The sequence below is a fragment of the Neovison vison genome, chromosome 12, assembly GCF_020171115.1.
Source record: "Neovison vison isolate M4711 chromosome 12, ASM_NN_V1, whole genome shotgun sequence".
Lineage (NCBI taxonomy): Eukaryota > Metazoa > Chordata > Mammalia > Carnivora > Mustelidae > Neogale > Neogale vison.
The window spans coordinates 93,371,396-93,386,406 of NC_058102.1; the positions used below are offsets into that span (position 1 = coordinate 93,371,396).

A 15,011-nucleotide genomic window follows, 5' to 3' on the forward strand; every position below is an offset into this window, starting at 1 on the left:
ACAGACAGTAGGGCCACCCTAGCAAGCACCATGAAAACCAATGACAAATATTGTCATTTAATAAGGCCAAGCAATGCCTAGGTAGGCCTCCGGCATGTTGGTGGCTAGAGAGACGATCTGGGAAAAACTTGAGTGTGAAGAAGCAGCTGCAGGCTGGAATGAACTGGAGATGAGATATGGCTTAAAGCCAAAAATTCATAATACAGCACACCAGGTCCTTCCAGACCACCTCTCCCATTCACCTTCCATCCATCATTCCTACCTTTGACACCGGCTTGTGGCCTTAGGCCCATCTGGGTTCTCTGATGTAGTTGTCCATGTAAATGGCCTCCTGTGTTTTGTCTGCTTCATTTTTAACTCAATTTTTGTTTTTATTACCTCATTTTTATCTAGATTAAATATTTAGCATTCTGAACATCAGGGTCAAGAAACACTTTTTCCCATTAGAGCTTCTATGACAGCTGGGGAATGAGATTTTATACAAAGCCTGAGTAGTAGTCAATTTTACTACCTTGATGCTTTTTTTTCCTAAATAATCCCCCCCCCCTCCACCCAGCATCACTTTCCCAAGGGAACACTTCCCTTCCTGTCTTTACTGGACGCCTACTTCATCCTGCATTTCTTCACTCAACGTCCCTTCCACTTATATTTTACTTGTTAATACTCGTTTTTGCCTAGTTTGTTCAATGCTCTTTTCCCAATTAGGCCTGGCACAGTTAATTCTAATCAAATATTTATTGGTTGAATGAATTACATGGGCAAGTGAAATGATCTTTTTGCTGGCTAAGTCTCTAAGGTAAAAATTCCAGGTCATGAACCAACCAGTTAAAAGCCAGAAAAATTTTAAAAAGACAAGAATAAGGCCCTTTACTAAGCATTTTTCTGAATAAGCCTCTCACTTCAAGTATAGTGGTTGCTAGTAACCCTTAGCCATTAATGGGCAGAAACAGCCAGAGACCACTGTAGAGGCCTGCCTCAAGGTGACATTGGCCTCTAGTGGATAGATCTGAGAATACAGCAGATTCAAGTAAAAGATGTCTAAGGGCATAAGCAATTACAGAAGGAAATGAGAAACCCAAAGTTTCTTTTGTTTTTCACTTCTGTCGCGTCAGCTGATTTTTTCCTCCCATTAAGAGAACAGCCTACTGTCACATTTTTACCTCAATTAAATATTTAGCATTCTGAACATCAGTGTCGAGAAACACTTATTCCCATCAGAGCTTCTGTGACAGCTGGGGAATGAGATTTTATATGAAGCCTGAATAGGAGTCAACTTTACTACCTTGATTCCTTTTTTCTTAAAGAATCTTCTCCAGCTTCCTGGTGATCTTCTTGGGATTGAAGGCTACCAGACACTCCTGAGAGACAGGTGCATTTTAAGTCACCTGCTAATCAAAGGGTAAATATTTATATGACAAGGGAACACAGTGACCCAAGAGGGGATGCATAAAAGTGAGGATAGGATGCAAATACCAGGTGTGAACATATGAACTATTTTGCCTTAGAAACAAATCAGATGGCAAGGCGCTGTGCAACATTATTTTTTCTCCTTAGCACGCAGCCTAATCGTGGAATGCGCACTCTGTGTACACTCCATTCTGGGGAGGTGCTCCCAGCTGTTGGTGCTTCATTTAACAACAGTTTGTCATCACTTCTGAATGCCCAGGGTTTTGTTGTTGTTCCGGCTGTTAAGATTTTATTTATTTACTTGAAAAAGAGAGAAAGATCAAGAGCAGCAGTGGGAGGGGTAGAGGAAGAAGCAGACTCCCTGTTGATCAGGGAGCCGGAATGAGGCTCCAACCCACGGCCCTGGGATCAGGACCCCAGCAAAGGCAGACACTTCACTGACTGAGCCCCCCAAGTACCGAGTCTCCAGGTTTTAAGAACAATACAGCACACTCACTTTACTCATATCATTATGACATCTTTAAATACTTCTTCTCTATTACCTGCATACAGGCTGTTGCTCAGGAAAGAAAAATCTCTGGAACCAAAGTAACGGCATCAGTAGAAAGTGAGCTCAGAGAGGGAAGGGGGTGCTCCAGTGGGTGGTCCCTCTCCAGGAGGAGGGTCAGGGGACACCATGAAAGCAGCTGCACTCCCTCCCTATGTGTGTTCTCTGGACTGAGCCTGAGAGGGAAGGAGGCTGAATTCTTTGATAAGACACATCTGCATTTAAACACACAAATAAATCCATGTTCCCCAGTAAAGCTGGTGATCTGGGATATTAGCCCCTTGATTCTCCTCCAGCAGGTACGTTTTTGTTGTTTGTTTGTTTTTTTTAAAGCACTGAGAACTACATGGCCAATCACGGTCACAATAGCTGTTCTTGGATCAGTTCTGTATGGGAAAGGTACTTCTGAGCACTTGACTAAAGCGCCATTTCCCCCAAACACCTGGAATTCATACACATGTGTCAGACAGATGGCAAGGACGCTCGCGTTTCAGTTAAGTGGAATTGTACCAGTTGGCATCAATGAGTCTGCAGAAAGAGAAGCCATAATGCTTACCTTTAAAAAGCCTGTTACGTCATACTCTATCCCTCCCTTTCATCTTAATTTTTGCCAGCATGCCATGCCAGGAACTCTTTCTGCCACCCTCTCCTAAGAGTGGAGGCCTGTTATCAAAGGGAGACCCATGCGGAGCCACATGGTCAGAAACACGCCCTTCCAGGGAACCTTCTAGAAGAAGCATAGATTTGGCTTAAGCGAGGGCCTCCACCCAGACCCCTGGACCCTTCCGCGACACCTACCATTTCCTTAAACGCACTTTCCAGAGCCCCGATGACCAGGCACTCATGCGGGATTTTCTTCTCGGTGAAGAAGCGCGTGGGCGGGGTGCTGGGGGAGCCCGGCGCCCCCACGCCTCCGCGGAGCGAGGCTGCGCGGGTCAGAGTCCGGCTGTGTGCGGGCGTGTTCTCCGGCTCCTCGCCCAGGCAGGTGGGCGGCAGGACAGCAGAGTTCTTGAGAATCTCCACGATGTCCTGCAGCTGCTCCGTGACATGGTGCTGCAGCAGGCGGGAGGCCACCACCGCGGCCCCGGACCCTGCGTGACCGTCAAACAGCGACCAGTAGTGGCAGGAAACGCCTTCTGATTCCTGGGGGAGGGATGCGACAGGGAGTGAGAACCTCGGTGGTCAGGGCCCCAGGGTCACACTGATGCAGCGAGGCGGGGCGCTCAGCGCATCCACTTCTGATCTGTCTTTGGTTGGCAAACAGTGGGGGTCAAAACCCGGCAAAAAGGCTCAGGGATTTGTCACTGCTGTGATCACCCCCCGGGGGATGGAGTGGTCCTTGCTTCTCTGCCTGCAGGAGGAGCCCAAATTACCAAGCAAGCTCAGCAACTACTTTGTGGCAAGATCCACCTCGATTTGATGTGTTTGTTTGTTTTTAAGATTTTATTTATTTATTTGACAGACAGAGATCACAAGCAGGCAGAGAGGCAGTCAGAGAGAGAGAGAGGAGGAAGCAGGCTCCCTGATGAGCAGAGAGCCCCATTCGGGGCTTGATCCCAGCACCCTGGGATCATGACCTAGCAGAAGGCAGAGGCTTTAACCTACTGAGCCACCCAGGCGCCCCGATGTACGGATGTTTGATGTCAAACTCCATGCCAGCAGGCAAGTCTTTAGGAGTCCAGCTTTAACCCCTAAGTCCTCATTGCCCTCTGCAACCCCAGAGCAGGCTTGGCCTGGAGTCTTTGGAGGAAGTCAAGCTCTTTTTTGCAGATTCTTCAAGAGGAAATCAGTAGACCCATTTTCCCCCCTTTCGAGCCTTTTTTCTCTCTCAGATACCTGCCCCATCCTCTTTGATCTACATCCTATATTTTTAGAACATGTTCTCCCCTTAGACACCCAGTCTAAGATACAGCCAATTCTAATCTCCTTCTCTTATTTCCTGCCTCCCTCAGTTTCCCAGCTGGTACCCAACATCTTTGTTTCTTCCTCTTCCTATCCTAAAGCTACACATTCCCACATTCCCTCACTTACCATGGATTTCGTCTTGGAGTTATTTCTAGACTATTTCAAATGAATGTATTTAAAAACCATGTCTGAATTACACATGCCTAAGATCTTAGCTATAGGGAAAAAAAGCTTAAATGCATTAATTACTTTACTGAATAGGTAAGATGCATTGGTAATTAAACAGGTAGGGTGTATATAACATCTAACTACTAGCGTATACACCCCCACAGCAATAAATATCAAATCCTTTTCTAGCTAACGCTATTAAATAAAGTTCTTTCGGTCTATCTTAGAATGATGCCGGAAGATACCATATAGTTATGGTGACATATGCCACTGCTCCATTTGTGCCTTTTAAATTTCACTTTTAATTCTGTGCCACGTGCTGAGAAAAAAAATCGATTTTTAGTCAACAAATACTGTGCATTCCCTACGTGACAGGTGCAAAGTGGACAGGGGATAAAAAAAACTTGCTGGGGGCACCTGGGTGGCTCAGTGGGTTAAGCCTCTTAAGGAGATAGATAAGGAGTCTCCCTTGTGTGTGACTGCGATCACTGCCATTACAGTGTGGTTTCACCTCAGTCACTTTCCGAGCTTTAGCTCTTCACCAACATGAGAAGCTACTGTAGAAGAGTCCAATGCTTCTGCTAAACTCCGAAAGTTCAATAATCAAGAAGTATTGATCCATGTCACGGGGGGAAGGCGGGGGAAGAAGCTGGGCCCTGAAGATAGGACAAGAACAACTGGGCGGGAATGAGAGCTGATAGAGCAGCGGGTTGAGGAAAATACCAGGAGGCTTGGGCTGTGCGGCTGACTGTGGTACTTGCTTATCTAGTCTCCACTCTTGGGTGGAACTTCCAGGAAAGCTATTCTTTTCCTGATGAAAGGAAAGCTCAAGTGGCCTGGCCTTTGCCCTTGACCCGTCTCCTCTTCCTTCCTGCGTCACAGAAGCAACACCTGGAGGGAGTAACCCTCTTGCAAAACCGGCTGAAACCTGCTGTTGGAGGTAGTGGGACAGGAGATCTGAAGGAGCCAGGGACCTTGGTGTCTTGCTTGGGATGCCACACGGGCCCTCAACAGCCTGCCTTCTGGGCTCCCTGTCTGCGGGCTTCATGACATTTTGATAAGCCGCTGCTGCCAGTTTCTGTAACAAGACCTGGAGACAGGAGATGAAAGGAGGTGCATGTTTATCTAGTATTCTGGGACCTGGGGCATGCAGGGCGGGAAGGAGGAGTGAGAGATAAGGAATGCAAGAGCACACAGAAGAAGAATGAAAATAGGTAGAAGTGGCTATCAACCAGGAATAAAACTGAAACCCCTGGAAAAAGTTCTTATTGTAGGGCATCTGTGGATAGAATTCAGTGAATCTTTATTTTCACCAACCTATGAAATTTAGCATTTCCTCTTTTTATGAATGCGAGGCAATGAAGCATCACAGGATTAGCAATTCCTATGACCTGGTCACCAAGAGAAACAATGACTGTCATTCTACACAGCCTGAATTATTGTTTATGCTCATTATTACTTCACAAGGGTCGGAGTTACTACACTCACCACGAGCCCTTGTTACTTGCTGCATTAGTAAAATACATATTGCCATATTACACCCTCACAACTAGGGAAAAGCAGCAAAAGAAAGGGATTTTTTGCTTATCACATCTAATTCCCCAAAAGTCCCAACGCTGCCTGAGTAAAAACTGCCCACACAGTCCTTCTGCACCCCATTTAAATGAAAACCCAGCAAACACTGTTAAGGAAGCTGTAAGCAGGGCCAGTGAGGGGCAAAATAGGACCAGCTGTGTCCATGACTCAGATTCTGTTACACCTAAAGTATCATGTTTCTAGAATCATGATTTGATTCAAAGAAGATCAGACCCCATGAAATAAGGCACATGGCAATGCAATGCCACTATATTTTTTTAAAAAGCAACTCTGACATTTTTCTGATGAGTAATCCAACCATTTCCTTCAACAAGGCAAAGCATTCTGAAGGCACTGCGGTAACAACCCGCTGTTGAACTATCTGGGCAATTTTTAAGCAGTCAAGAGAAAAACCCGACTGGGGGACTTCTGAAGCAGGGCGGAGAAGGGCAACACCCTGCTTCGGAGAACACCTTAGCACAGCAGGGCTAGAAATGCTGGCATAGCTAACCTTTAAAATGCAATTAACCATTTTCACAGTGAAAACTTGTAAGACAGTTTTTCGACAAAGAAAGTTTGTTTCTAACTAGAGACTGAATAAATCCAGCACTGTCGGATACACGGTTCACTCCCAGCCCAATTGTTTCTCTGAAGGTGGAGCCCTACCACTGATCATTTATTTAAGCTCCCCAGGGGATTCTGAAGTGCTCCCCAAATTGAGAACTCCTGTACTAACAGAAGGGGGTTCAAGCAGTTCCAGAACCAAGCAGTTCCGGAGACCCTCATCCTAGTCTTAAATCTGCCATTCTCTGTGTGACCTTGGAGGAGTCACTCACAATGCCCTGAACTGACCAGAACAGCAGGGTCCAAACTGTGTTTCGTGTTTCCAAACTGTACCACTTAGGAAAGAGGAAGTGGGCGTTTAAAGGATAAGTCCCGCTGACGGTTATTTCAACCAGAGCAGCACAGATGCATCGGTTACAAACATCAGGGGTTTGCCGAAGACTTTGGACAAAAGGAATCAACTGCAGAGGACAATTTTTGAAAGCTTTTGAACTAGGTAAAACCAAATTCATCAAGAGACTTCAAAATCTTCAGTGTCCTTCTGTGGCACAGAACTTCAAGTGAGAGATCAATTATTTGGGAAACTACAGCCACCAAGTGAGCCCTCTCCCACATGCTCTAGATGCCAACTTAGCTCTTGATGCCTAAGAGACCATCAGGTCACAGAAACATGGAGTTATGGGGCCACAGCACCCTTCCCGTCATGTAATAAACCTTACACAGCCGGCAGTATTCTAAATGCTTTATCAATATTAGCACATTTAATCCTACCACAACCCATCCTGGGAGTAGCCACCCTATGATGTGTGGCAATTATTCCCAATTTATAGAGGTGGAAAAGGAGGGACAGAGAGTCTCGCTGTTCAAGATCACCACCTAGTAAGGGATGCAGCTGGGAGCAGGCTCCACGCTCTGAGCCATCAGCCCCTTGCCTAGCTGAATACCCTCACACACACTCCGCCTGCTCCTGAAGGGAATGCTTGCTCTCCTGTACACATGCCTCTTGGATCTGCTTCTCCTTTCTGCATCCCGAGTTATAACCAGAGTGATTTTTTTCCTAAAATCCCAAATCTGACCATATTTCTTTGGCCAGCCTAACCTCCTCCTTCGTAGGCTGGCTCCAGTCTTTGAGCCAGTTTTCTGATGTAGTCTCTGATGGTCTCCCCACATTCTGTCACTCCAAATCTCACCCACCAAACTATGGCACTTGTAGCTCATCGCAAACCACCCCCATCCTTTGCCTCTCCCCACCGCCCCCACCTATGTCTTAGTACACATCTTAAATTTCACCTCCTTCTGGGAGCTCCCACTGCATCCTGAGCCCACCCTTACAGCAGCACTCATCAAATTGTGCATGTCTGTCTGGTCACCTGCTTGGGCGATGATCGACTGAAAGACTATTCTGGAAAAAGGGAGCAACTAACAGGCAGTGCAGGTGTAAAGGGGACTTTATATGGCCTATGTGGACAGTGGCCTCATTAAGACCAGCCTTGAGGGCTAAGGCTGGAGGGAGATTCTGGAGTCAAGGCAGACCAAGGAGCTTCAATGTGAAATGCCTCTATGTGGAAGAACAAGGTGGCAGCAGGCTTAAGGGGTGCCAATCCCATGGCATTCTGCGATGTGCTGCAAGAAGAAAACACTAGATTTTAGGAGGCTCACAGGGAACTGTCCTGAGGCAAAGATGGCCTAGGTCGGGATCGATGGACCTAGAGAGGAGACTAAAGGATTCACAAGACACTTCAAAGAGCAGTATAAGGCTGGAATGGGCTGCAAGGTGTTTGAAATGGAACCAGGATCGGGACGCCTGGGTGGCGCAGTTGGTTGGACGACTGCCTCCGGCTCAGGGCGTGATCCTGGAGTCCCGGGATCGAGTCCCACATCAGGCTCCCAGCTCCATGGGGAGTCTGCTTCTCCCTCTGACCTTCTCCTTGCTCATGTTCTCTCTCACTGTCTCTCTCTCTCAAATAAATAAATAAAATCTAAAAAAAAAAGAAATGGAACCAGGATCATAACAAAGAATTCAAATCTACTTTTGAAAGTGGCATGATCAAACAGGACGCGCCATACATTTATTTTGAAAAAGATACAAGGACCCCCTTCTCCCTCACCCCCTTCTCTATTCAAAACAATGCCATCAAATGTCATCAGGTAGGAATGTATGGTTTGATGTATAAAGTCTGATCTGAGAACCTTGAGGAAAGAACAATTCCTAAAGGTCACACCCACATCAAGGGCCCTGATCAATGTCAGGGGTGAATCTGCAAGAGAGGTCTGAAAGATCACAAGTAGTATGAACATGATGCTTTCAAGTGTCTCAAATGTTCAACTTAATTGCAAACACACATCTATTTCATCATTGCATAGACTAGAACCTTCAGTGACTCCCTACTGCCCTGGGTCTCCTATGTGCTCGCATGGCTTATGGGTCCTACATGATCTAGATGCTACTAGATCATGCTCTTTGTCAGTGGTCCTGATCAAGACAGCCTAGATGTAGGGCTCTGGGAATCTCACAGGTGCTCCAAGGAAACCAAAGGGACAAGATGCTGCCTTCTCTTTCTGTACCTGACTTTGCTGAGTCTTATGGGCCTCTAAGACCAGTTTAAAACACACACATTAGGGGCGCCTGGGTGGCTCAGTGGTTCAATCCTCTGCCTTCGGCTCAGGTCATGATCTCAGGGTCCTGGGATCGAGCCCCACATCGGGCTCTCTGCTCAGCGGGGAACCTGTTTCCTCCTCTCTCTCTGCCTGCCTCTCTGCCTACTTGTGATCTCTGCCTGTCAAATAAATAAATAAAATATTTAAAAAATAAAAAAATAAAACACACACATTATTCCCTTCTAAGCTATGGAGACTTTTTTTCCCCAAGGAAGATTACAAAAAAAGCAAAACATGCACTGTATCCATCTCTCTGGAGCATATGCTGAAAACCACACCCTTTCTTCAGCTCCCGTACACTGCTGGAATGCATGTACAATCCAGCATTGCTGTATCCTTTGAACCACTGGCTAAAAGGCTAGGCATGCATATGGGAAGAGGGAGAGCTGTGTTCACCACCTGCTTGGGTCAAGCAAAGGCCCCAAAGAGGGAAGCGAAGGCTAGGGCTCCTTTCAACATCCTCTGCCTACCCACCACACACACCCACCTCCCACCCGTCACACTTAGTCACTTTAGAAGGCATACCTCCTCACTTTGGTATTAGCTCAGGGAACACCACTCTGAGTTTATATGGTAAATACACAGGGTTTCATGTTTTACATATTCTAACAGTACAAGGCTAACTTCATCACCGGTGACAATATACCAACAAACACACCAGTGATTTTAAAAGTTGGGTCATTTACGTAATGCACTTTCAGATGAGTTAATACAAATCCTATCTGTTGTGATATGTCTTAGCACAGAAAGAGCACAGGCCTTAAAGCAAGACCACCCTGGGTTTGGGAATTTACTACTCTGTGATCTTGGGCACATTTCTTAACTCCTCTCACCTGTTTCCTTATTTAAAGAACAAGATGAAACTAGGACACAGACAGTAAGGATTCATTCATTTAATGCGTGTCTCAGAGTCTCTTATGTGCCAGGCTTATGCTGGGCACTGGGGAGGTAGGAGAGAGGAAGAAAAAACCATGTTCCCAAACTCCTGAGGCTAACAGTCTAAAACGTGAATAGGTAACTACAAGTGTGCTAGACAGGGGGAGCGTGGGGTGCCAGAGGAGTGGATAATATGTATTAAATGTTCAGACAATTGTGGGTTACGGGAGGGGGAAAGAGTAGGACCATAAAGAGAGAATAAGAGGAAGTGATTTACAGCGATGGGAATGTTGTATCCTGATTGATGATGATTATATGAATCTACATATATGTTGAAAACATAAAACTGCACACCAAAAGGTTAATTGTACATATACTTTTAAAAAAATATTTTTAAAATTTATTTGACAGACAGAGATCACAAGCAGGCAGAGAGGCAGGCAGAGAGAGAGAGGAAAGAAAGCAGGCTCCCCGCTGAGCAGAGAGCCCGCGGGGCTCGATCCCAGAACCCCAGGACCACGACCGGAGCCGAAGGCAGAAGTGTCCAGCATCTAAAAGAACAACAACAACAACAAAACCTTACAACAGTAATTACTTATACTCACTATTAAATGGCCTGGGGAACAACGAGCAGGCAGGGTACAGTAAGAGCTCCTGTAACCAGGGAGACCAAGACACACTTTAGCTCCTTACTTTCGACTCTGCCAGATGGGTGCTCATGTCCCTCCACCATATAGCTTTTTTTTCTTTTTTATAATTTTATTTATTTCCTTGACACACACACACACACACACACACACACACAGAGTGAGAGGGAATAGAAGCAGGGGGAGTGGGAGAGGGAGAAGCAGGCCTCCCGCTGAGCAGGACGCTTAATGACTGAGCCACACAGATGCTCCTGTACAGCTACTGTTGTTTCTTTTCGTAAATTACTTCCCCTCTGAGAAGTCTGAATTCTAAGGATGCCTGATGATCACCTACCATGTTTAATCCCCCCCACACCACCATAAAATGGGCATCATTATCTCACTTCACCAGGGATTTAACCAGGGCACTGTTAAGTGACTCCTGCGATGGGGTGATGTCAGGATTTGAACCCAGTCCTTCAGATTCCAAGTTAGGGAGGGGATCTTTCCAATTTCCCAGTACATACAACTTTGTGTCATTATCTCCCTGGCTTCTGTCCCTCTGTAGCCTTTAGTACTTCAGCACCATTTTCCCTTGCTGCTTATTAGAAATTGCATACACATCCTGGGCCATTGGCTGATTACCAAAACTTCGGACAGTAGCCCCGCATTCATCTCTGGTAGTATCAAAAAACGTCGCTGGGGCACCAGCCCCAGATGCAAAGTTCTACACCTGAAAAGTCAACCCTCTCAAATTTAGAGTAACATGCTCTTGACATAATCAATTTCAAAATTAGTATTGTGTTTTAACAAGTGTTTACCTTGTTTTTGCTCCCGATGAACAGGAGTTAAACAGGTACTCCACTTTAAGAAAAGCAGTATCAGACCTTTTCCTGACTTACTGCCCCCTCCAAAAAAAAAAAAAAAGTCTTGTATGTAACTGAGAACACACGCGCGCGCGCACACACACACACACACACACACACTCCCCCACCCCTTTTCAAGAATACAGGTGCAGCTGGATGAAGGAAGATTTCAGAAGGGGACAAACTGGGAGCTACAAGTACACCGTCTCTCTTTCAGGATTTCTCTGAAGCGGGCCTGACGTTACATCCCTCTTTTGCAGAAGTTGTAGAAACTGACTTTTAAAAATATTTGCTTATTCCCTTTTCCCCATTTTCACACTCATCTATAATGCCAGAACTTAGATTAATGAGTTTGGGCTGGGAAGGGCCCCTTGGGCCTTTCAACAAACTAAGCCTGCTCCCAACAGAAACGCACCCAGGGAACGGGCTACTGACAAAATTTCGGACGCACCCATCAGCTTCCGGGGCACTGAGAGCACAGCGAATCCAGGGGGTCAGAAATCGGTAGCCTCAACTGCAGTTCTGTCAAAAAAGGAGCCACAGGATGTGCACCTCAACTCCGGGGAACCCGCAGGCTCAAGAGCCTTGGTGAGGCCCCCTGGGGGGCGGCGAGGAAGCCCCTCCTGTGGTGTGCGGACAAAAAAAGGGGAGATGCTAGACAAAACCTCAGACATTTCCTGTGGAGCCTGACAGCAGTGCTGAGAGGTGAGGCAGGAAACAAAGAAAACCAAGGAATGAGGCTTGACACATTTTTTCTGGGGTCACGAGGCCAGGGCGCCTGGTTCTCTCTCGCTCTGGAGCTCTCCCAGCGTGCCGGCCCCCCTCCGGTGCCCCGCCCGCCGCCAGAGAGCGCGCAAAGCTGAGGGGGACTTATAAGCCACCCGCCAGTGCTTCCTGCAGCATGATCAAGTCTTTCATGTTTTTTCTCCTCAAGCCGGAGAAGAAATGAAGCTTTGCTGTTTTCCTCACAGAAACTGACAGCGGCGCCCTCCCGTGGTGTGAAGTCAGCCGGCTCGGCGGCGGGCCTGACGCTGACGCTGCCCGGTCCGGGTGTGCCCAGCCCCGCTGAGCGGCCCGTGCGACCTGTTACCAAGTTTTTAACTAAATCGTCCCTCCCAACGTGGGCAACAGGTTTTTTTTTTTTGTTTTTTTTGTTTTGTTTTGTTTTGTTTTTGTTTTTTTGTGTTTTTGTTTTTTAAATCCCTGCACAGAAACTGCTGGTAGAAAACACGAGCAAATGAGAACATGTCACAAGCTAGCACATCTTACTCCCAAGTACTGACAATCTAGTCATATCTGACAACAATAATCGTTCTAATCCAGAGTCTCTGAAATGCTCAAAGAGACCGCTGAAATATGGAATTATACTTGTTATTGTTCATGATGGATTCTGCCTTGAGATATTAGCTAATGGGAACATGAAGTCTTTGCTCTTAGTAAGACAGACCAGTTACTGTGGGAAAAATATTTAGAACAATGCCTGGCAGATGATAAAAATCATATGACTGTTAGCGGTTATTTTAAAACGTTGACTTTTCATCTTTACTGCCTTTATTTTTTAAATATTAATACATTTTTATAATTACTCCATGTACATTACATGATATGTACCAGTATAGTTATATAGCATTAAATGAGCAAATATGTTGGGGGTACATACTCATACACATGGTATGGAGATTGCTACTCTAGAAATAGTTTTCTATGGAAATAAGGGGTTCTCCTCTTAGCTATCTACCCTGAAGATACAAGTGACTCAGCTCATTTGACACTCATCTTCCCTTCCCTACATTGTATGGCTCTGGAATTTAGAAATAGACGGAGGGGCCATATCAATAACATGAAAATAACATGAATAATATGAAAATCAGTAACATGAAAAGAGTACCACAAAGAGTTCCACTGGAAGTGGAAATCCCACTTTGAGTTAAATCCCATGGTTGTTTTTACAGGATTCATACGAGCACAGGATGTTTTTGCCTGCCTCCCTTCTCACTGCCGAAGGAAAAGAATTACTATTTCCCATTGGGCAATCAGAAAATTGTCATACTCTGCTGATTCCCCACTCTCAGGTACTATATGGCTTGACTGCCATAGTTTCTGGCCAGTTTTCAAGGCATCACAATGAAGATGTCAGAATCTAGAGGATCTGTTTTAGGCGTTTTATCCACAGGGCTTGGTTGAACTCTCCAATTCTGATCCTCAGGGTGACACAGCAAAGGGAGAAAGGTAAGCCAATGACCAAGCAGATGCAGGAAATTTGAGTAACTTCATGCAAGCCATCCCTAGGGCCCACCCTCTATTGCTATGCACTTGGCATCATGCCCTTGTAGCATACTCTGTTTTTTACCATACCTCTTTTTGTCTGAATTATTAAGATGTTTTGTTCCCCAGTAGAAAAGAATGCTTAATTTCATAGACTTAAAAATGAGGACTGCTTCCTCAGGTTCTGATGATATGAAATGCAGATTTCTTTGTTTCAATCCTTCCACTTTATGAAACAGTAAGATGTAGGACACATCTAGTAGTTTGGTTTTTGTTATTAAATGGCAATTTAGTCTCTTTGTTAAATTTTTATTTTTAAAAACTTTTTAATTAAAGAATTTATTCATGTATAATTAACATACAGTGTTATATTCATTTCAGGTGCACAATATGGTGATTCAACAATTTTCTACATCACTTGGTGCTCATCATGACAAGGGTACTCTTGATCCCCTCTGTCTCTTTTACCCATCCCCCCAATCTCCTCCCTTCTGGCAACCACCAGTTTGCTCTCTATACTTAAGAGTCTTTTCATCTTTTTTATTTGTTCATTTGTTTGGGTTCTTAAATTAAATATGAGTGAAATCATAGAATAGTTGTCTTGCTCTAACTTATTTCACTTAACATTATACCCTCCAGATTCATCTATGTTGTTGTAAATGGCAAGATCTCATTCTTTTTTATGGCTGAGTAATATTCACTTGTGTATATACACACATACATACTACATCTTCTTTATCCACTCATATATTTTTAAGGATTTTATTTATTTATTTGACAGGGAGAGAGATCACAAGTAGATGGAGAGGCAGGCAGAGGGCGGGGGTGAGTGGGGGAGCAGGCTCCCCACTGAGCAAGGAGCCTGATGCAGGGCTCGATCCCGGGACCCTGAGATCATGACCTGAGCCGGAAGCAGGGGCTTAACTCACTGAGTCACCCAGGTGGCCACTTTATCCATTCATCTTATCAATGCTTCCATATCCTGGTCTGCTTCCATATCTTGGCTATTGTAAATAACACTGCAATAAACATAAGGATGCCTACATCTTTTCAAATTCAGGATTTCATTTTCTTTGAGTAAATACCCAGGAGAATTATTGGATATGGTAATTCTATTTTTAAAGTTTTTGAGGAACCTGTACTGTTTTCCACAGTGACTGCACCAATTTTCATTCCCACTGACAATGCATAAGGTTCTTTTTTTTTCCACATCCTCACCAACAATTGCTTTTTCTTTTTAAATTTTAATCGTTCTGTCCCATCTTATTTTTTTTTATTCTGTCCCACTGTAAAAACATTATTAAATAAATATTAATTTCTGAGAGATAGGAATATGTTTGTGACAGTTTGGGCTAAGTTGTGTTGTTTATTTTAGACTCAAAAATTACCTCAAATGTTCCCAAACCATTATTTTACACATCAAAAACTCCACCTAAACCAGGTTACAGTAAGGGGTGCCACGGTTGCCCAGTTGGTTGAGCATCTGACTCTTGCTTTCAGCTCAGGTCATGGTCTCAGGGTCGTGACGGCGGGCTCTGCACTGGGCAGAGATTC

General features: G+C 45.1%; 1 protein-coding gene across 1 annotated transcript in view; it reads right to left on the reverse strand.

Moving 5' to 3' along the window:
• PPM1H (protein phosphatase, Mg2+/Mn2+ dependent 1H) overlaps positions 1-15,011 on the reverse strand; it is a 257,080-nt gene that overhangs the window by 131,000 nt on the left and 111,069 nt on the right. Inside the window, exon 3 of the mRNA XM_044228930.1 lies at positions 2,753-3,097. Coding sequence (XP_044084865.1) covers positions 2,753-3,097 — 345 coding nt within the window. The remainder of the gene's footprint in view (positions 1-2,752; positions 3,098-15,011) is intronic.